General features: G+C 34.4%; 3 protein-coding genes across 5 annotated transcripts; 2 read left to right on the forward strand and 1 right to left on the reverse strand.

Moving 5' to 3' along the window:
- Positions 1 to 1,087: 1,087 nt before the first annotated feature.
- On the forward strand, positions 1,088 to 8,869 carry LOC121768942 (short-chain dehydrogenase TIC 32, chloroplastic-like). 3 transcript variants are annotated; one of them, XM_042165558.1, is made up of 9 exons: positions 1,088 to 1,563; positions 1,641 to 1,759; positions 5,399 to 5,630; positions 5,730 to 5,809; positions 6,521 to 6,674; positions 7,033 to 7,111; positions 8,149 to 8,233; positions 8,326 to 8,372; positions 8,465 to 8,869. In XM_042165558.1, the coding sequence occupies exons 3-9, from the start codon at positions 5,464 to 5,466 to the stop codon at positions 8,624 to 8,626; spliced, it is 774 nt and encodes a 257-aa protein (XP_042021492.1). In that variant the 5' UTR covers positions 1,088 to 1,563; positions 1,641 to 1,759; positions 5,399 to 5,463; the 3' UTR covers positions 8,627 to 8,869. The 3 variants fall into 3 exon arrangements, with proteins under 3 accessions (XP_042021492.1, XP_042021493.1, XP_042021491.1); XM_042165559.1 differs by having other exon boundaries at positions 1,088 to 1,759; XM_042165557.1 differs by lacking the exons at positions 1,088 to 1,563; positions 1,641 to 1,759 and adding an exon at positions 4,121 to 4,463.
- LOC121766738 (probable aquaporin PIP-type pTOM75) lies at positions 1,098 to 1,763 on the forward strand. The gene is made up of 3 exons (XM_042162994.1): positions 1,098 to 1,234; positions 1,337 to 1,484; positions 1,641 to 1,763. Exons 1-3 carry the CDS (start codon positions 1,098 to 1,100, stop codon positions 1,761 to 1,763), a joined length of 408 nt encoding a protein of 135 aa, XP_042018928.1.
- A 2,698-nt stretch (positions 8,870 to 11,567) lies between the features above and the next one.
- LOC121768943 (cytochrome P450 86A22-like) lies at positions 11,568 to 13,686 on the reverse strand. Its single transcript, XM_042165560.1, has one exon. It carries the CDS (start codon positions 13,477 to 13,479, stop codon positions 11,866 to 11,868), a length of 1,614 nt encoding a protein of 537 aa, XP_042021494.1. The 5' UTR covers positions 13,480 to 13,686; the 3' UTR covers positions 11,568 to 11,865.
- Positions 13,687 to 20,733: the final 7,047 nt, after the last annotated feature.

The following is a 20,733-nucleotide window of genomic DNA, read 5'->3' on the forward strand; positions in this document are numbered from 1 at the left end:
TTTGAAAGGTCTAAATAATTATGAGGCAATTACTATTTGTGCCGAGCACGTTCGCCTTGATGGCCATGCAGAGGCATACCACCACCTCCAAGTCGGCCGGCCCCCTGATCACCACATTCGCCATGCCGAGGAGGTCAGACGCCGAACTTCGTTTATTCGAGGGCTACAAAGGCCGTGTGAAGGAAGATGAAGGAGGAAGAGAGAATTGCGTGTTTCTCTCTCCCCCTAGAATAAGATTGGATTTGTATCATTAGATGGTATTGATTGTTAGAGAAAGAATGAACAAATAAGGTACTTGGAATTTAATTTTTTTTTGTTTTAAAGTTCCGCAACACCAAATGGGTTTTGTCTTTTAACTAAAATAAAATAACATAAAATAAAATATGAGATGAAAATGCTAACTTGGCGTGAGATGGTGGAAGAGTCGGAAGAGAAGAAGATGGTGGAAGACAAAAAAAGAAGAAGATACTATTTATCTAGCTTTTTTCACTTCCATTTTCCCATTTAATTTACCATAAAAACCCCTTTTTACTTCCATTTCCCTCAACTATCGCAAAAACAAATGAAAATATTCATTTCTGTAATTTTATTTAAAAAAAATCAAGAATCTAATTATTTTTCTCAAAACTCTATTTTGATATTATGCATAAATAGATAGATTCCAACTAAAGTAATACTCTCATTGTCCTAATGAAGACGACCTACTTTCTTACTTAAATGGAGGTCGTCTTCATTACTATAAAAATATTTTCAAATGTAGTTTATACTCTTTCTTACTTAATTCACACAGAGAATAAAACTACTTAATTCACACAGAGAATAAAACTAGTATTTAAAATCCAGTATCAAAAATTGATCTATCTTCCTTGGCAACGGAGGGAGTAGTACTAGATAACACAAACTCAATTCCGAGAAATTAAAGCAGACATGTCATAAAAAACTTATTCGACAAATGAAGCAACAAAATCCTTTTATTTTAAGCTAAGATATTACCTAAAACAATGGGTTCTCAACTATAAAATGACACTCACAGCCTCCGTTTTGTCTTGCCTCAATTATTCTTCTATATAGAAAGTGTTATTTCCATTTCAAATACAATGGCTGAGAGCAAGGAGGAGGATGTTCAGGTTGGAGTAAACAAGTTCAGAGAGAGGCAGCCGCTGGGCACCGCCGCTCAGTCAGACAAGGAGGCGCCGCCGGCTCCTCTGTTCGAAGCCGGAGAGCTCAAATCTTGGTCTTTTTACCGGGCTGGGATCGCAGAATTGGTGGCCACTTTCTTGTTTCGGTGATGGGCGTGGGCAGAGACAAGAACAAGTGCGCCTCTGTTGGCACTCAGGGCATTGCTTGGGCACATCAATCCGGCTGTGACGTTTGGAATGTTGTTGGTGAGGAAGGTGTCGTTGTTGTACATGGTGATGCAGTGTGTTGGAGCTGGGGTGGTGAAGGTTTTCATGAAGGGGCCACTCAAAGGAGGTGCCAACTTCGTCAGCCAAGAGTGATGGCCTTGGTGCTGAGATTGTCGCCACCTTTGTCCTTGTCTACACCACAGACTCACATGTCCCTGTATGTGTCCTCTTCAATATACTACTAACAAATTTGGTATTGGTAATGAAGCAACATGTTAGTTAGTAATGGTGCAGATTTTGGCTCCTCTCCCCATCGGATTCGCTGTTTTCCTCGTTCATTTGGCAACCATCCCCATCACTGGAACCGGCATCAACCCTGCCCGGAGCCTTGGGATCACGCATGGGATGACCACGTAAGTAACTCTTGCTAAATGTGTGAATTTTAGTACTATTTGGGTGGGGAGCAGCTCTGGCCGCGGTGTACCACCAGATAGCCATTTCTTTCAAGAAAGAGCAGGGCTTGATTTCAGAGTTCAGACTGTGTGTTTATAAATACTACTGAAATTTGTGTGTATATTATGAGGCTATCTACTCTATGTACTGGTATATCTTATGTTACTGATTGATTCCCCTTTTCTCTTCATTCATACTATCTGGTATAGTAACAAAAACATATGATAAAACTTTAAGCTAATGGTTAGCTTGCCTTGGCCTATTGCTTGCCTGCCTTCCTACCAAATTTCCGAAACAAGAATTCACTTTACAGCTGGGGGGTTTTGAGCATGTGGTTATTTGATCTTTTTGAATTTCAAATGTTGTTATATTTATAAATTTATAATTTCCTCTATATTAGTCTAGCAAAGTAAATATGTTTAACTATCACCTCATAATAACTCCTATAATTTAAGTGGTTGTAAAGTGTGTTACAATTTGCATTGACGTTGGACCAAACGAAAGGGTTATATTTCAACTAACAATGTACTGTATATATGATAGTACATATTTATATTGAAACTCATTAAATACCGGAACTAATAAACTAATGATTAAATAAATTTGTTCATCAATTACGTCTTATGTTTTATGAAAAATTGTGAATAATGTAGAGATTAATTGTGAATTTCAAATCGACACACCCTTATTATTGGATAGTATGTTGTCAAATTCTTATGTTCATCCAAACGTACCATACATCCAATTCTAGTTCAAGTCGGTTATAGTTTATTAGCTTCTAAGTAGGATTTACTAATCTTCATTTTTATTAGTTCAGATTTAAAATATATAAGTAGTACTAGTAATTTAATGCTGATGGTTACACCGAATGTACCTAAATGTAGCCCTTTTGGCAAAACACAGAATTAGGGGTGTCAAATCGTCGGCTTGGGGCGTTATCGGGTCAACCTGATAATGACTCAACCCAAAAATGTCTAATCTGAATCTGACATGTTAAGAAAACTCTAAACCCGAACACTAACCCAACCTGCTACCTTCAAATCCGAACACGACCCGCATTCGACACAAGCCCGTTAACGGCACGATATAATTTGGGTTGGCACGACACGATAACGACCCGAACCTGATATTACACGATTATAACCTAATATTACACGATTAAATCAAATATTACACGATCAAACTTTATTTTTCAACCTAATTTACACAATTAAAATATGTTTTATATGATTTAAACCCGATTTACAATAAATTTAAAAATTACAGTAAAATATCTTTTTAATAATAATAAAAATAATAATATCATTTCTTAATAAGTTACCCGTATCCAACCCGAACCCAACCCAGAATTATCGGATTCTTAACAGGTCAACCTGATAAGGAAACAAACCCAATAAGGCTTAATCCAAACCCAATAATTTCAAGCAGATTCGTGTTGGATTATCGTGTCGTGTCAAATTGTCAGCCATACACAGAATGCATATATTATAGGGTTGGCAATTGTCGTGTTGACCCAAGGTGGTTCGTATCGTTAATGAATTCGTGTTGTGTTCGGATTTGGGATTTTCTTAGCAGGTTGTGTTCCTGTTTGTCCTTATTAGGTCGAGTCATTGACATGTTAACCTGATAACAACTCAACACGCACGATTTGCCACTCTTAATATGTATGAATGATCATTCAAACCAATTAGGGTCAAATTAAAGTTTTACTACTCCCTCTGTCCCACAAGAATATGCACTCTTTTCTTTTTATTCCGTCCCACAAGAATATGCACTTTCTAATTTTTGAACTCTTTTCTCTCATTCTTCACCAACAATACTTTATTTACTTTTTCTCTCTATCTCTCTCCTACGTTACCAATTTTGTACTCCTTTCATTCCATAGTAGTGGGGCATTTCTTTTCGGCACGGAGATTAAGAAATTAGAGAGATGAAGAGAGAATAAAGTAAGAGAGAGTAAAGTAAGTATGAAGAAATGTGTTAACTTTTACTAAAAAGGGAAATGACTCCACTACTATGGAATGTACCAAAATGGCAAAATGACTCAACTACTATGGAACGGAGGGAGTATTAAAAATCGTGCCGAACCCGAAGTGCATATTCTTTGGGGAGTATAATATTAAGAAAACTATTAATCACAATTAAGAACTACTATTAAGACTAATGTATAATTCATCTAGATGCATTGATTTGTGGCTCTGAGTTATTGGTATCAGGAGTCAGCTTTTTGGAATTTCATTCCCTTTGATTCTTGCTTCCACCATCAGGAAAGTTATCTAATTACTTTTTGTTTCTTCACTGTTCTTATCCGCATATATTTGTAATCAAACCATAATATTCAAACAAAGTATTAATGAGTGCGTTTAATTTTCTATTTAATAGAATAAGGGCTACTTAATAGACGGAATTAAATGCCACAGTCATTCAGTTTGATTACATTTATGAAGATTTAAAAAAATAAAATACAAACGCATCATATATTGCCAAAAAAGTTCTTGCACTTCATAATTGAATTACATAGAGTTCCTCGCTCCAAATCTTCGACAGAGAGAAAGAAGATGTGGATTTTCGGAAGGAGAGGGCCGTCAGGATTTTCAGCCTGCTCTACTGCACAGGATGTTACTCAAGGAATTGATGGCTCTTCCCTCTCCGCTATTGTTACTGGTCCATTTTTCTTTCTCTCAAATCATACATGAAGATTTATTGATTTTCATCGAAAATAAAATTATTGGGTTCCTCACTATGTTGCAAAGTTCCTTTTTTGGAGATGGGTTTATCATGGACTTGGGGTTTCCTCTGTTTTAATCTTGTGTTCTGAATCTTGGTCGAGCTCACTGTTCTATATGGCGGAGTGTGTGTGTCTGTGTGTGTTTAAGTTGCATTGATTTTTTTATTAGATCATGGTTATAGAATGAATCTGAGATTAACGTTTCTTGATTCTTGGTTATTGAGAAATTTATGTGTGATTGACTATTGAGAATTATGGATTTCAAAATATTGAAGTGTGCTCATTCCTTGTAGTTTAAATATTTTTTTTGGCTTGGATTATTTGAGGCTAAAAAAAGTTGATCTTTTCAGTTTAAGGGAACCAATGGTGATCCTCTTTAAGTATATAAAAAACAGTGGAGAAAATTGAACAAAATATTTGGAACGAGTATAGAAGCTTAAACTATAACTATAACAGAGAGTAGTAGTTGCATCTTGTATGTTGTTTCTGTCATGGTTATGACTTATAAAGCTGTGCCATTGGTTCTGCGGCTATCTTTGTTCACATGTCAATACTTTTTTTTTACCTGATTGGGTGTTTTTTCTCTTGTGCAACTTTAGGATGTGATTGAGTTCTATATATAACATAGTTTGTGAATTAAACTGTGGGATTTCTAAAATACCGAACTGAATCTCACATTTTATTGGTTGCTAACGAGTACCCTGAGTTGTCACACCTTTGTTCACACATGCTTATAAGTGAATGGGGCTAAACTGATCTGTGTGGATATTTATTGATCGAATAGAAATTTTTCTAGTATGTGGCTTGTACAGGGATGAAAATCTTGATGCTTGATGTTGTGACTTATAGTGCTTTTTTGTCCGTCTATCAGGAGCATCAAGTGGCATTGGACAAGAAACCGCTAGAGTCCTGGCATTACGTGGTGTTGATGTAATTATGGCAGTGCGTAATGTGGAGAGCGGTAAAAAGGTCAAAGAAACAATACTCAAAGAGTCCCCTAAAGCTAAGATTGAGGTTATGGAGCTCGATCTTTCCTCTTTGGCATCCGTTAGGAAATTTGCATCCGAATATAACTCTTTGGGGCTTCCCTTAAACCTCCTCATGTGAGTTTCTTTTGATCTATGGTCTCGAACACCACTATGTCTTTTTATGTTTCTTCATTATTAAAGACCTGTGAACTAATATCTTTTCTTAAATAAAAGTAACAATGCAGGGGTTATGGCTACACCCTTCATGCTTTCACAAGACAATATTGAAATGCAATTTGCAACTAACCATCTAGGTATGCTTCCGTGTACTTCTTTCCCACAAAATTCAAGTGTACCTTTTATTATCCTTGTAGCATTTGGTGATGCTCTGTTTTACATGAGCTTTTGGATTCTTTAATTTCACACAATGACAGTGCTTTATCCCGTATCAAAAGCGAACAGATTTGGACCATTTCGTTTATTATAACCATATTATAATTAATAACCATGGCTTGACTATTTTGGATTACGAAAACTGACAAATGCATCTTAATCTATCATCTATGCATTACATTCAAAGTTTTGTTTATGTCAGATTGACCTTTACTTAAAAATATCTTAATGTGCATAGCATATGGATTTAAGTTTTTACTAGTACATGTGTATCGTTTTTATATTTGCTTCTTCCAAACATGGTGGATAATTACAAAGATGTCTTGGTTTGTTTGAAACTTTCACATATAAACCATGATACTGTTGAAACATGTTTTGTAGCTCTTTAAACTATTTTTCTTTGTTTCAGTTGGTTTTCTTCTAACAAAGATGTTAATCATTCTGTCAACTTTTTGTTAAATTTAACACAAAAGCTAGTATTTAGGGCCTAATGATGCATGTTACATTCACTTTTATCCTGTGTTATAAGCTTTCTTCGTCTGGATTACTAATAGATTTCTTCTTATGGTTTTATGAAAAAATAAAACTATTATTGACTATGTGACTATATCCCTCTTTTACTCTTGTCTCAGGTCATTTTCTGTTAACAAATCTTCTACTGGAAAATATGAAAAAGACTGCAAATGAAAGTGGGAAAGAAGGAAGAATTGTCATTGTTTCATCAGAGGCCCATCGGTATACGTATCGTGAAGGCATCCGCTTTGACAAGATCAATGATAGTTCAAGGTATGTATCATTAAGTATCATTGCAAAGTTTTCTCAAAACTAGCGATGCTGGATTAAAGTTATTAAAAGAAATATTCGAGACATGAGTTATTTTGATTACCTTATTTCTTGTTAAAGACTTTGTAAGCCAATTATTTATTATTGCTGCTGTAGCCATCAGTAAACAGAAAATAAGGATGGATTATTCCTTAAATTTGGGAACATCCTAACTGCAACATACAACTCCAATTGTATATACCTCAGATACTGTAACAGCTTTAATCTCTTATGACACCAACTATTAAGTCAGTATAGAATGTCTCATTTATTTCTTTAACTCAATATGGTAAAGGTTATTTCTTGTATTATTGTTCTACAGTTACAATAGCATGTTGGCATATGGACAGTCCAAGCTGGCTAATGTATTGCACGCTAATGAACTTACAAGGCTGTTTCAGGTAATCAATGGTGTGGCCGAAATACAAAATTTAAACTCGCTAAGCCTAGAATTCAATTGTCATTGCATATTCTGTTTGTTACCTGTGTTCGTATGTTAAACAGGTAGCCCTACAAATTATGGGCTAGCCTTAACGAGCTACGAGTTATATGTTCCTGGCCGGTTTAATATGGCGGCCGTAACCCTAACAACACATGCCTGGTTTAAATGGGCCATTATCTAACTCATACTCCAAAAGTCAAATCATGACACTGTAGTGTTTGGTTTGACATACCTGCACTTGAATTTAATAATAAAAGTCATGTTTAGTAGTACTAACTTTGACATTATGTTCGAATATGGCATATAGCACTTTAAAACTTGCCTGCTAATTCATGTTCCAATGACCTTCAACCTCTATTGAACTTGCCTGCAAATTAATGGACCTAAATTATAACCTTTAAAGTTCAGATGCATCACCAAACAACAGAGCAATTTGATGTTCTTTGATGTGAAAGTACAACCGTTTCTCGACTTGAGTAAATCTGGATGTACACGATGTCTATTTCATACTCCCTCTGTTTTTTAAAAATAGCAATTATTTCCATTTTGGGCCGTTCCTTAAAAATAGAAACTTTAGAATATTTCTATTTTAGGACATGGACCCCACAATCCACTAACTCTACTTTCACTACTTTTTCTCTTCCTCTCTCTTACTTTATACATTTTTCTTTTCCTCTCTCTTACTTTACCAATTCTTCTCGCTTACTTTACCAATTATACATTAAAACCCGTGCCGTTTCAAATGTTTCTATTTTTAGAATACAGATGGAGTATTTTTCAGTATATATACAAGCCAGGGCATCAATTTCCCTAAATCAGCCCAAGTTCGCTGCCTACCAAGATATAGCCTAAGTTTATGCAAGTACTTGAAGCTGGTCTGCCTATGCTGATATTCATCTTAACACTTGGTCTATTCTGCAGCGTGCTCCTTTTGCAATTTGTAAGGCTTTTTGCGAGCTGAAGCAGTGTAACATTTGGTTTTTCATGCTATTACAGGAAGAAGGGGTTAAAATAACTGCCAATTCACTCCATCCAGGAGCAATCGCAACCAACCTTCTGCGGCATCATGGCATCATCGAGGGTAACCATCGACTTCATACTTCTCTTACTTCCAGTAACATCAGATTTATCTATTGGTTGTTGGAAATTTTTGGGGTGATGTGTTTTCTGCAGGCCTAGTTAACTGGGTTGGTAAGTACTTCATCAAAAACATTCCTCAGGTGGGTTAATACCATTTCCCATTTCAACTGCACGATCCACGTGTAATTCATACAGTGCGCCTTCAACTGAACCCGTTTCCTTGTTCCTGCAGGGAGCAGCCACTACGTGCTATGTAGCTTTGCATCCAGAGGTTGAAGGCGTGAGTGGTAAGTACTTTTTAAACAGCAACGTTGGCCAACCGTCAAATCTTTCTTCAGATATTCAGCTGGCTAAGAAATTGTGGGACTTCAGCTTGAAAATGGCGAACTCTTAAATAGTTTGAGACAAGCTCATTTCAGAAACCAAGAAGAGCCACACATGATTATATTGTGTCAAATATTTGTACATCATCAAGACAGTTGTGTGTTTATGGACCATGTGAATTTTTACTGCAAGTTCGGCAGGTTGTTCTGATGCATTCAAATCTTACGTGTGTGGGAGATTTAATCAGAAATATATGTATGTTTTCACATTTTTTAAGGTTTTATTATGATGAGGACTGAAATAGTTTTATGTTTCTCCTTTGTGAAAAATGTATGAAAAGATGCATCTTTCATAAGGGCCCGTTTAATTGGTCAGAAATGAGAAGTAAGTTTAATATATCTGGAGTCAATAGTGCATTTCTGGAGTATCAGCCACATTCCTTTACTACTTTATTTTTTTATTAAACTAATCAAGTGTTTCTGGATTGCAATTTGCACATTACTTCTGTACCACATTTCTTAGTCAAGAAATAATATATACCCCTACGAACCACCATTTATTCACTGAGTCCTACTTTTTATTTCTTTCAATAAAAAATGTAATTAATCAAAAATATTTAATTTAAATACATAAGTTAACTAAAAATATCAAAAGTTACATAATTACAAAATCCACAAAATTAAAATTACATAATTAAAATCTTATTTTTCTCTGAGGCCCAACTCCACCTCGAGTCACCAAACAAGCAATGCATGCGACTTAAATTGTTCCGACGTGGAATTGCTAGTGTTGGTACTCACTAGTTTCATCAAATAGCCAAATATAACCACCAATCAACAGGGGTAGACGGGGAAGGGCTCGTAGTTAGTTCCAACCAATGTTTCCAATCTCGTATGGTGGCTTATGGTGGTCTGCCCGAAAACCACCATAGGGATATGACGCATCGGTATGACAGAATAGGCGGTCAATAATTAAATAAATAAAATAATACATATATATTATATATAATCCAAAAAATTAGAAAATAATAACATCTGAACTCTTAAGACAATTAATAAAAATAAATAAAATGCTAGTGGAAATAGGGGTTACTTTTTAGATTTTAACTTAATTAAGTATTTTTTTAATTTAAAATTGGGCCGGCTATGGGTCAATGAGTAAGTGTATAAGGGTTAATTAGGCATGTCCCTAGTTATTGGACTGAATAGTCAAAATTCGATATAAAAAAGTCAAAATTGGATTAAAATGTCAAAATTGGAGATAAAAAGTCAAAATCAGAGGCTAATCACACTAGTGCACTGATTAATTAATACTCCTTCCGTTCCATGTTAATAGAGGCGTTTTATTTTCTTTTCTCTATTACTTTATTTTTTCTCCACTTTAAATATATATTACTCTTATTTTTTTTCAAAACAAGTGCAGAAAATGAAACGCCTCTATTAGGGCGGAACGGATGGAGTATTCTTTAAAGAATTTAATTAAATTGAGCTTGGTTTAATTACCAGAAGTCTATTAGAATAAAACATATCTAAATCTCCTTGAATCCCTAGCCAAACCAAATAAATACACTTTAAATATAGAAAGAGAATCAGACTAGAATATATTTATCCTCATACACAAGAACAAAATTTTCCTCTACAGGACTTGTTGTATATTTTTTTCCCTTAAAGTTAGAAGTTTGATAATTTATTATCCACGCAATAACTAATAGAGTGATGGGAGTTGCAAGCCCTCTTCTATAAAAAAAGAAGAAGATTTGCATAAAAGATAGTAGTAATACTTGATCCGTAGGAGTAAGCACTAAAAGAGCTAATCATTTGTATTGTGGTGTGTCTGGGTTGATCAATAACATCAACGTTTTGAACCAATTACCTCTATTCAATTACGTATATGATGGGAGAGCCCCATCTATAAAAATTCATAGCCAATTGTCGACGATACAATATGATCTACTACTAATCCGATGAGATCAACTCACGGAGGCTAGTGTTAGTGAAAACGATTATATGTTTAATAAAGCATTGGTAATTTCATAACATTAATAGAAAGGTTTTAAATTATATTTAAAATTTACTTTTAGACGCACATTTTAATGAGAAATAATGTTAGTACTATATTACCCCACTAATCCGGGTAATTTGATTCATCAGATTTAATGGTATGATAGTACATGAATTTCACGCCCTCACATCCACAAACTTTACACTTTACAGTGATCGCTCTATTTAAGTTTTACTAGTTGGACCACTAACCTAAGTCGGATAGAAAGACATTTATTATGTAATTAAATTAATGATCGTATATTCGTATGTAGTAGTTGTAAATTAAAAATTTAACTATAACGGGAAATATAAAAAAATGTTTCGAATAGCACTTGATAGAGATATATAGCATGGTTGGCAGTCCCATATTAATTTCTTGTCCAACATTTTATCATTTGATCATCAATCGAAGAAACAATGACCTAAGATGTAGTTAAACCATTTCATATGCATAATTTAAAGGTTAATTACTTAAAATTTTACTTCGATTTTAACACGTTAGAAAATGTTTATATAACAAATTGAACAATTCAAATGTCGAATATACAAAATGATATTTTCGCTTTTTAACACGTTAAATTTACAAGTTTTGATCCTTATTATTCCTGCATTCGAACATCAATTAATAAGCAACGAGATATAAAGTTCAAATCCACTCCTCCCCCTCTCAAAGTCTATTTCTTTTGCAAACTCCTTAGTTTTGAAGTAGTCTTATGTTTAAAAAACGGTTGTGATCACTAATGATTGCATCCTAATCTGGATCCATTACCAAAATCAATCATTACGAATAACACGACTCAACTAAATATAGAAAATAAAGACAGAGATACACAAACCATAAATGTGAAGAAAAAGAACCTCTAATAGCAACTCATAACAATCAATTCACAGCACAGGCGTTGCCAGAACAGGTCAATTTCGATCAACATTTTATTCCTTATTTCAAATATAAAGAAAATTACATTTTATATTATAATAATAAATCTAAAAAAAACAATACAAAAGACTGTAATTTAATTTGCCAAATTCAACTTAATTTGACAAATGCAAAAACGATGAAGACGAAATAGACCCAAATTGTTTGATTCATTGTGAGGGGCACCTTTCTATTTATTAAACGATAGCCAAACTAGTCACCCAACCTCAATCTTATTAGGCTTCTAATTAAGGTACCCATCACAGTGAATCACGAAATTACTTAAAATTCTATAAAATTATTATGCATCATCATCCTATTCACAAAGTAGGAATTCATTATCCTAATCAATCAATATCCGTTTTTCCCAATTTTGTCCATAATTTGGGTTAAATCCCTAGGATGCACATTTACCTTTAGCCCGTCCTTCATGAACAGCGTCAGAGACATCTTCTGCTCCACTTTGTGCCCCTTCGCCACCACGAGGCGGTGGCGGAGCAGCAGCGCCGCCGCGATCGACTTCATCTGCAGATACGCCAGATCCTTCCCCAGGCATATCCTCGGCCCCGCATTAAACGCCACGAATTTGAACTGATCCTTGGCTTCGAACTTCTTCTCATCCTCCGATAACCACCTCTCCGGCTTGAATTCGAGGCAATCTTCTCCCCAAATGAACTTCATCCTCGCCGACGAGTAGATCGAGTATGTGATATTCGATCCCGCCGGCACGAACGTGCCGTCCGGCAACACATCGTCGGCGATCACATGCTTCGAGTCCTGCGGAACCGATGGATAGAGCCTCAGCGTCTCCGACAGCGCCGCCTTGAGGTACACCAGCCGATCGACCTCCTCGAACACCAGCGGATCGGCCAGCCACTTGGCGATTTCGCCGCCGCGAGACTCCTTGAGGACCGTGCAGAGCTCGATTAGGATCTTCTCCTCCGCCGCCGGATTGAGCGTGAGCAGCCAGAAGAACCAGCTGAGCGCCACCGACGAAGTGTCTCGGCCGGCGAGGATGAAATTAAGAGCAACTTGTTGCAGAAATTTATCACTGTATGTTTCCCTCTTTTTCATAAACCTCGATAGCAGGTCGTCGTGCTGGGCCCCGCTCTCCTGCTGCTGACTCAGCTCGAGCTTACGTGTATTAATCACATTGGTCAAGTAACTGTCCACGTGTCTCAGGCTCTGGCTCAAGCTGAGCTCCATTCCGACCCGCAGCCATTTCTTAAACTTCCAAATAAACTCGGGTAGAATGAACCGGTGCAGTGACGCCTCCGTGGCATTGTCAAAGGCGGAGGCGAAGCTGTTTTCGGGGAGGTCCGGAGCCAGGGTTTGAGGATCCTTCCCAAAAGCCAAGCCGCATATGTTGTCAAAAGTGAGCCGAAGCAGGAGGTCCTGGAGATCGACCGGCTTGCCCTGGAGCTGAGCCGATTCGAGAATCGGGCAGAAGCGGTTCTTAATAGTCCGGCTGACCCAGCGCGCCATGGCTTGCCTCAGCGTGCGGGTGGTGAATTCCAGTGCGGCGGTCTTACGCTGGAACAGCCACGTGTCTCCATCTGAGTTGAAGATGCCCTCGCCGAGCAGGTCATGGAACACAGCCTGCCAGGTGGGGCCCTTGGGGTAATTGTCGAACTTAACCTTCAAAATGTGCTCTAGGTTTTTGGGGTCGCACGTGACCGTCACGAGCCCTTGCTTCTGAGCCAGGTACGGGAGGGCGAAAATGCAGGTTTGGTAGGTTCCGCCGCAGGCTCGGAGGTTATCGGCGATCCACTCGTGGATGCGGCCATTGTTCTGGATTAGGCCCGGGAGACTGCCTAAAACGGGCCACAGCCGCGGCCCCTTGGGCCCTTTTAAAGACCTCGTGGTCGATCTGAACCACACGAGATAAGCTAACACCAAGGCTACTATCATCATGGCCGTTGATAAATCCATTACCGGGCCCACCAACATACCATAAACTCCCATTTCTCCTAAAAAAACAAGAAAAGAGGAAATGCAACCTGCAAAATGTGTGAAGTAGCAGCTAAGTTGTGTGAAACATGGGTTTAGTATAAAAATGTGTGATGGTATATATGTGAAAGTATAGGGGAAAAACCCTAGAAAAAGCAAAGGAAAAGGTAAGAGTAGAGAATTTAGAGGTAGAAGAAAGGGGGGATTGTGAGTGACAGTGGTGAAGAAATAAAGTGATTTATAGAGAAATAAAGTAGCGGCATTAAATATGGGGGTCGAGCTCGAGATGTTCTTGCAATTTCACAACACCCATAACATTAAATGGTAGCAGAGGTCGTTGAGCAGGATTAAATTTTGTGTTTTCTTTTGTAATAATTTATTTTGACAAAAAATTATGGATTGTTGCTCACCTAATTTGGCAGGAAGTAAGCTCCTCTTTAATTTCACGCATTCAATGAGAGCTAAAAAGTTAATGAGATTAGTTGAGAAACGGTGCATGTATAATACTACTCCACAACTGGTACACCACACATGTATACACAGATAAAGAGAGACAATCCAGTTGTGAAGAACATGAAAACTAAACACACTACTAAGATTACCAAAGAATTAGAGTTGCATAACAAAAATTATTATTATTAAAGCTAATATATGTTAACCAATAATGACATAAGTTGCAAAAAATCGTGATTAAGCTATGTTTTGTTCTTTCAAGTGATTACATCTACATGAACTTTCAACGAATTAATGCATCATGGAAAGTTATTGACAAATTAATTTCACCGTGACTACATACATTGTTTAGTACCTTAGCAGTTTAGTCATATAGACATTTCAAAACGTTCACACTGTTAATATTTGTAGACGATTAATAATTATGTGAAAATAAGAAGAAAAGCAATTAAAATTCGTAGTATATTAGAAGTAGATTTAATTTTAGTGCATATGCAAAACTATAATTGGGTGAAAGTTATTTTAGATACAAGGACTATTATTTCTATTTGGTTCGTAATTAATGTGATATTAAGTATATTGTACACATGTAGGTTAAGAATGTGTAAACATAGCTGTCAATTTTACGATTTTGTGTAAACATACCAATCAATTGATAAAATGATCGTATTATTTGCTTATATTGACGAGTGAAAGCTGGGTTAGCTTAAGAATTAATGTAATGGTAATTTGGATTAATTAGTAACAATTTGAATTTGGTATACAATAAATTTCGACTTTTAACAGCATTGAATTAAATCCACATGCTCGGTTTCTTTAATTTAAAATTGTGGTTTGGAAAATCCGAACATGCTTTGCTTTAATTTACATAAATGTTTATATATGGTTGGGTGTGAGTTGGGAGTTTTATTGTTAAGAGACTTATATTCTGTTGGGATATTTTGTTTTTTAATAGACGGTTATATACTATATCGGTGTATAAAAGTCAACGCGGTTGGTTATATTTTGAGTCGAAAATGGCAAAAAAATTAAAAAGGGTGTAATTATTTATCCGTTTTATTGCCTTATTCGGTCGAAAGATAGTCCATAAATTAAAATGAGTTCAAAGAAATGCAGATATTTAATGAGAGACTTAAGAGCATCCACATCCGAGCTCTTGCCAACGAGCACGGATGTGGGCCCGGACCCACTTTTACTCTCTGCTCTTAGGCAAGAGCACAACACCCACATCCGTACTCTTCCGCTAGGACATGCTCAAGGGTCCCACCATTCTATTATTCAATTTAAATAAAAACATTTTCACAATATTAAAATGCATTAAAAATAACCAGAATAATATTACAAATTAAAAAAAAATTACATAATTAAAATCCTAAAAATTAAAATTTTCATAATTAAAGTCTTAAAAATTAAAAATTACATAATTTAAATCCTATAAATTAAAAATTACATAATTAAATTCATAAGTGGCCGAATTTCGTCCAACTGGATGATGAATGTGTGTATTTATAGATGATTTTGGGATTTTTTTTTTAATTTTCAAAAAAAAATTAAAAAAACAGTAATAAAACGGCTATATGTTTGGGAATCCGAAAATATCTATTTTTTAATTTTTTGTATTAATTTCGATTTTTTAAAAAAAGAAAAAAATGCCAACAGCCAATAGAAACGTGTCACGTCGCCCTGCTCGCTGGCACGGACGTGCTCTTAGCTAAGAGCAGCCTTGCCAGCGGCGGGCAGGGGTGTTCTTGCCGCTGGCACGGACGGAAAAATCCCACCGCTGCGGATGCTCTAATATGGCGACCTCAAACATTGAATATATTTCTGTAATTATAATTGATAGAAAATATTTTTGCATGTTTAGATCACTATATTCATGTTCTGCTATAGGCAAGACGAACAATGCTTCTTTTAAGCATGAGATTTAAGAAATTGATATTTAAAAAGTTAAGTGGAGATAGTAAATATGAGAAAAAGTAGAGGAGTATTATTTTTTTTGCTAAAAGATGAAATAACTCACTTATGATGGGCCCCACCCAAAAAGGGAAGTTACTCGTTTATGATGTGATAAATTGAGTAGTACTTAGGGAGAAGAGAGGCAAGGAAGCATGATTGTGCTGAACTTTAGCTATCGTCGCACGCATATTAATTTGCATCGTCTTACATAAATTAATATGTATATAAGGATGGGATAAAATCAAATTTGTTCCAAAATAAAAACTTAAAAGTTATTCAGTCCTAGCCAGCCAATAATATGATGTATAGTTACAAAACAATTGATATCTTTGTCGTGTAAGATTCACTTTGACTTTTTTTATCCCATTTGTGAGTGTAGTAATTGATTATTCATTCTAGAGATTAGAAAATGTTATTCATATCTTATGGAAGTTAAATCATTTTTGGCAATTCGGTCAAAAGATTGGATTATAAATTAAAATATACTCTAAGCAATTACTACTAGTATGATGATATAGAAAACACTGAGAAATATACAATACGTGTAGATTCTTGTGACTAAGAATATGAAATGCATGTTTAAAATCTTTTTACTAGGACAAGTTTGATACCCTCCGTCTCATAGGAGTCATTCTTATTATGAGCACGAGTTTTAAGAAATGTAAAGAATAGTGAGTTAGAAAAGTTAATGAAATATGAGACTCACTTTTTTGTATTGGTTTATAATAAAAAGTGAGTGGAGTGAGTTACTAGTGGAACATGAGACCTACTTACTATTCATGATAAAAATGAAGTGCGACTTTTATTGTGGGACGAATGGAGTATCTTTTTATTAGTGAAAGAGAAACATCTTCAGTTAATAATTACAGTAACAAGGAAGAGGCTACGGCAGTCTTTTTAAAATACATGCTAGAAATCGAACAAGAGTAAGTAATTAAAAGAAAATTAAGAATATATATTTCTAGGGCTACGGCAGTCTTTTTAAAATACATGCTAGAAATCGAACAAGAGTAAGTAATTAAAAGAAAATTAAGAATATATATTTCTAGCAGAAATCGAACAAGAGTAAGTAATTAAAAGAAAATTAAGAATATATATTTCTAGCATAATTTATTATTGGACAATTTGATGCCCGTAAGAAGTACTCCTATTATTTATTTCATAAGATCTTATCATATTATTTCCGAACAGTATTTATTTAATAAGATCTGATTATATCATTTCTGAACAATAGGTTTGCACTTAAAATCTGTGAGCAAAGACGTAATCACATTTAAAATCTATGGGCAAAGACTTAATCTGTGAACTTGCTCCTAATATGTCCAAATAAGTCTCGTTTTTAGATCATTCTTAGTTTTTGATGTATAAGAATCTCACTTAAAATAGTTTCGGGTGGAGCCTAAATGAAAAAATGCATAGATATTTACGGTTTAAAAAAGAAAAATTAGATGTGTAAAAAAAAAGGATGCATAAGAAAAAAGAAAAGAAATAAATGGGTGCATATAAATAACAGCTTCGATTTTATGAATTTTGTAAAAAATGAAAATGCCAACAACATTAGTCTACATTGTGTAATTATAACTATATTAGTGCGCGCCGACATATATTTCTTTGATTGAGTGGTTATGAGGGAAGAGGTTTCCAGGTTGGGTATGAAAATCTCTATAAATTTGAGCTTTTAAATGTATTATTATTGAACGTAGATTAGTAGTAGTAATACACACCGAAGTGGTCTGTAACACTATTTTTAATGCTAGCAAATAATTATAGTTAAGTCTAGCAGCAGTAACCTACACCTTGTTTGACTGTATATACTAATCAATGTTACTAATTTTCACCTTTGTTTGGACTGTATACCCTAATAAATGTTACTCATTTTCACCCTCCAGTATACTGTATATATCAATCAACTAGCTGTTAATTCTGCCAATAATTCTTTTAGAAAATTACACCTTTTGAAAAATGTGGTAGCTAAGTCAATAATTTCGAACAAGTACTGGGCTCATTAGTTCACTTTTTTTTAATTATTATTATTTTATTTTATTTAAGTACTAATTAGTTCACGTCTAGCTATTTTGTTTAATCGTTTTTAATTTATGGTTTTATCGATAATTAGATATTCAAGGCCTTGTTGGGCCACTCACTAAAGCCCATTTAACCAGAGCCATGGAAACGTGTCAAGACATCTACGGGCCTGGTCAGGTGGCCCACAACCCCTGTCCGCGACATTACATCATACCAATTCAATATTTAAGTTGTTTAATTGCATATAAATACACAGACAAAAATTTTGTTTTTTTATAGTAATTACCTATTTATCAAATAATATATCAACTTTCATTTTTTTTTTGGCTAATGTGACCCTAATTCAAATAAAGACCACAATAATCATATGTGCACGCTTTAGATTGAATGTCATATGTGAACTAGCAATTAAGGTGGCACTTGAATAAATAAACACCATATAGAATTTGTGGCGAGAAATATGGGAATTGAATTTGTTTTGTTATCAGTTATGGGTAGAGAATAAATCGGATTGGTCAATTTGGGGTCTATCAAAAAAATTAATTGCAATAATAGGGGCATAGGTGGAGGATAATTCATGAGCGGCAATTTACGGTTTATGAAGAAATTGTGGAAGACTATATTACAAGTGCATATGGTGGGCCTCATTTCTCATGTGAAAAAACTTATCTCATAATAAAAAACTATGCCTCTTTCATACGCAACAGTTGCTTTCAACAACTATACATACTTACATCGTAGGGTTTTTTGCTTCACCAAAATGAATGCCTATTTATTACACTTACAAATTTGACCTCGTCAATCAAACCCTTCCAAATCTATTCATAAAATATAAATTCTAGTTTCTTAATAATATCATTTACCGTTGTTAAATCATGAAAAATTACGATATTACTATATTATAAAGATCTCTTTAATGGATGAGACAACATCATAACTTGAAACTCATAAGATTATGATATTTACTCATCCATTCACTTGAATTGAGTGCTATTTCTCTTTCACTGACTCTCAACGACTCACCTTCTTATTTTTGTGATTTTTCTTTTCTTCTATGTGATGTTTTTGAACCTAACTCAGAAAATAAGAAATATGATTCGGAATTTATCTAAATTTTTTTAATTAACCATAAAATCCAAAAATTAAATTTTATGTTCCAGTTTATGTACCTGGGTCATATATATTTGTAACAATTTTACACAATTTATATGTATGTGTTGCTGATTATAATGCAAATTTCATACCAATGTTGTTGCAATCACCTCTAATACTATAGTCAATCATAATTCACGTATTAATTCATAGAGGAAAATTATTGAAATATCAATGAGACGGACCACTAAAATAATTACCTCCAATCTATCATTTCTAAAGGCAAAAGATGATTATTTAATATCGAGAGTTCAAAGTATGCTACTACTATTACTAGGATAGTAGGATGTCTACTTATGCAACAATCACTCTAACTAATTCGATCATTTCAGAATGAAAAAATATGCACGAACCGGTATAGCTTCCGGTTCATATGTAAACTATATATTATGGGAAATTACTAAAATTTAATGAATAATTAAGTATAAAATTAATCAATTATTTAAAAAGATTGTAAAAGGTTATAACTAATTAAACACGAATTATTATCTATTGTAGATTAAAAACTCAATTTTTATATACCAAAAATTTGAACCGTAATATATATACTATATTACAAAAGCGCTTTTATCGTAATGGTTCATGGGTTAAAGAGATCAAATTCCAACTATGAACAAATGAAAATCTATTTTTGAGAAATGTTTTAAAAATCTAAAAATCAGTTCAACAAACTGATTTTCTGGTTGGAAGTGTTTCATCAACCGATTTTTCTGGTTAGTCCACCAGTTTTCAAAACACTGCTTTTATTGAATACAATTATGCCTCATTATCTCAAATCTTTGAATCAGTAGACAGTAAAAATAAGCTTAATCGCTTAAATACATAAAGAATAAATAAATAAATAAAATTCTTGTATTTTATATGCTAAACTAAACATTACCAAAATTCATGTATTTGAGAAAATTATCTCCCCCAAAAACGGAAGGAGAGTAAATACACTACACAACGCTACAACACAAAATTATCTCCCAATAAAAGAAAAGTAACGTTCAATAATTTTGGTGATCGAATATGAGCTCTCGAATGTTGAAAAGTAACGTTCCATAATTTTGGCTAGTCGAATCTAATTTAATGAGTGGGGGACTGAGCTACATCAGTCCAAATTATGTGTACAACTCAAATTTACCAAATAAGCATATACCTAAAGTAAAAAAATTTAATAAAATCCATATAAAGTAGTCCTATAAATCTAGGCCATGGCAACTAGTATGAAAATCTAATGTAGGGAATCATCGTTTACTAAACAAATAATCCACTATTGATTTTATAATAGTGTCATACTTTTGTTATAGCCATATACTATCAATTATTTTGTTAAAATTCATGTTATCCACACTGTGATAATTGTGTTGCGGTATATAAGATGATGTCTTATGCGCTTATTATCATTAACGTGAAATGTGATGTAAAACCTAGAATAGAATCAATCAAAAAGCATAGAATAGAATTAATCAACAAACATAGAATAGAATTAATCAACAATCATGAAATGTAAGTATATATATGAAACAGATCAACAACACAGAGCGATGTATAGGAAAAAGAAATTTGTTTATAAATAGAGACTTTTATGGAGCAGAGAAATACACAAATATTTTATTACATATAAGAAATCAAAGAAAAAAAACATTTATTACAAATAAAAGTGTGCAACTCTATCAAAAAATTTCAAAATTATATTGA

This window comes from Salvia splendens, chromosome 15, assembly GCF_004379255.2.
Source record: "Salvia splendens isolate huo1 chromosome 15, SspV2, whole genome shotgun sequence".
NCBI classification, from domain to species: domain Eukaryota; kingdom Viridiplantae; phylum Streptophyta; class Magnoliopsida; order Lamiales; family Lamiaceae; genus Salvia; species Salvia splendens.

Excerpts from the sequence above, each read along its gene's own strand:
- LOC121766738 (XM_042162994.1), top strand. The coding sequence starts at position 1,098 with ATGGCTGAGAGCAAGGAGGAGGATGTTCAGGTTGGAGTAAACAAGTTC. Across the intron at positions 1,235-1,336 it reads GCCGGAGAGCTCAAATCTTG|GGCATTGCTTGGGCACATCA; the intron begins GTCTTTTTACCG and ends GTTGGCACTCAG. Across the intron at positions 1,485-1,640 it reads TCAAAGGAGGTGCCAACTTC|ATTTTGGCTCCTCTCCCCAT; the intron begins GTCAGCCAAGAG and ends GTAATGGTGCAG.
- LOC121768942 (XM_042165557.1), top strand. The coding sequence starts at position 4,358 with ATGTGGATTTTCGGAAGGAGAGGGCCGTCAGGATTTTCAGCCTGCTCT. Across the intron at positions 6,675-7,032 it reads AAGATCAATGATAGTTCAAG|TTACAATAGCATGTTGGCAT; the intron begins GTATGTATCATT and ends ATTGTTCTACAG. Across the intron at positions 8,373-8,464 it reads TCATCAAAAACATTCCTCAG|GGAGCAGCCACTACGTGCTA; the intron begins GTGGGTTAATAC and ends TTGTTCCTGCAG.
- LOC121768943 (XM_042165560.1), bottom strand. The coding sequence starts at position 13,479 with ATGGGAGTTTATGGTATGTTGGTGGGCCCGGTAATGGATTTATCAACG.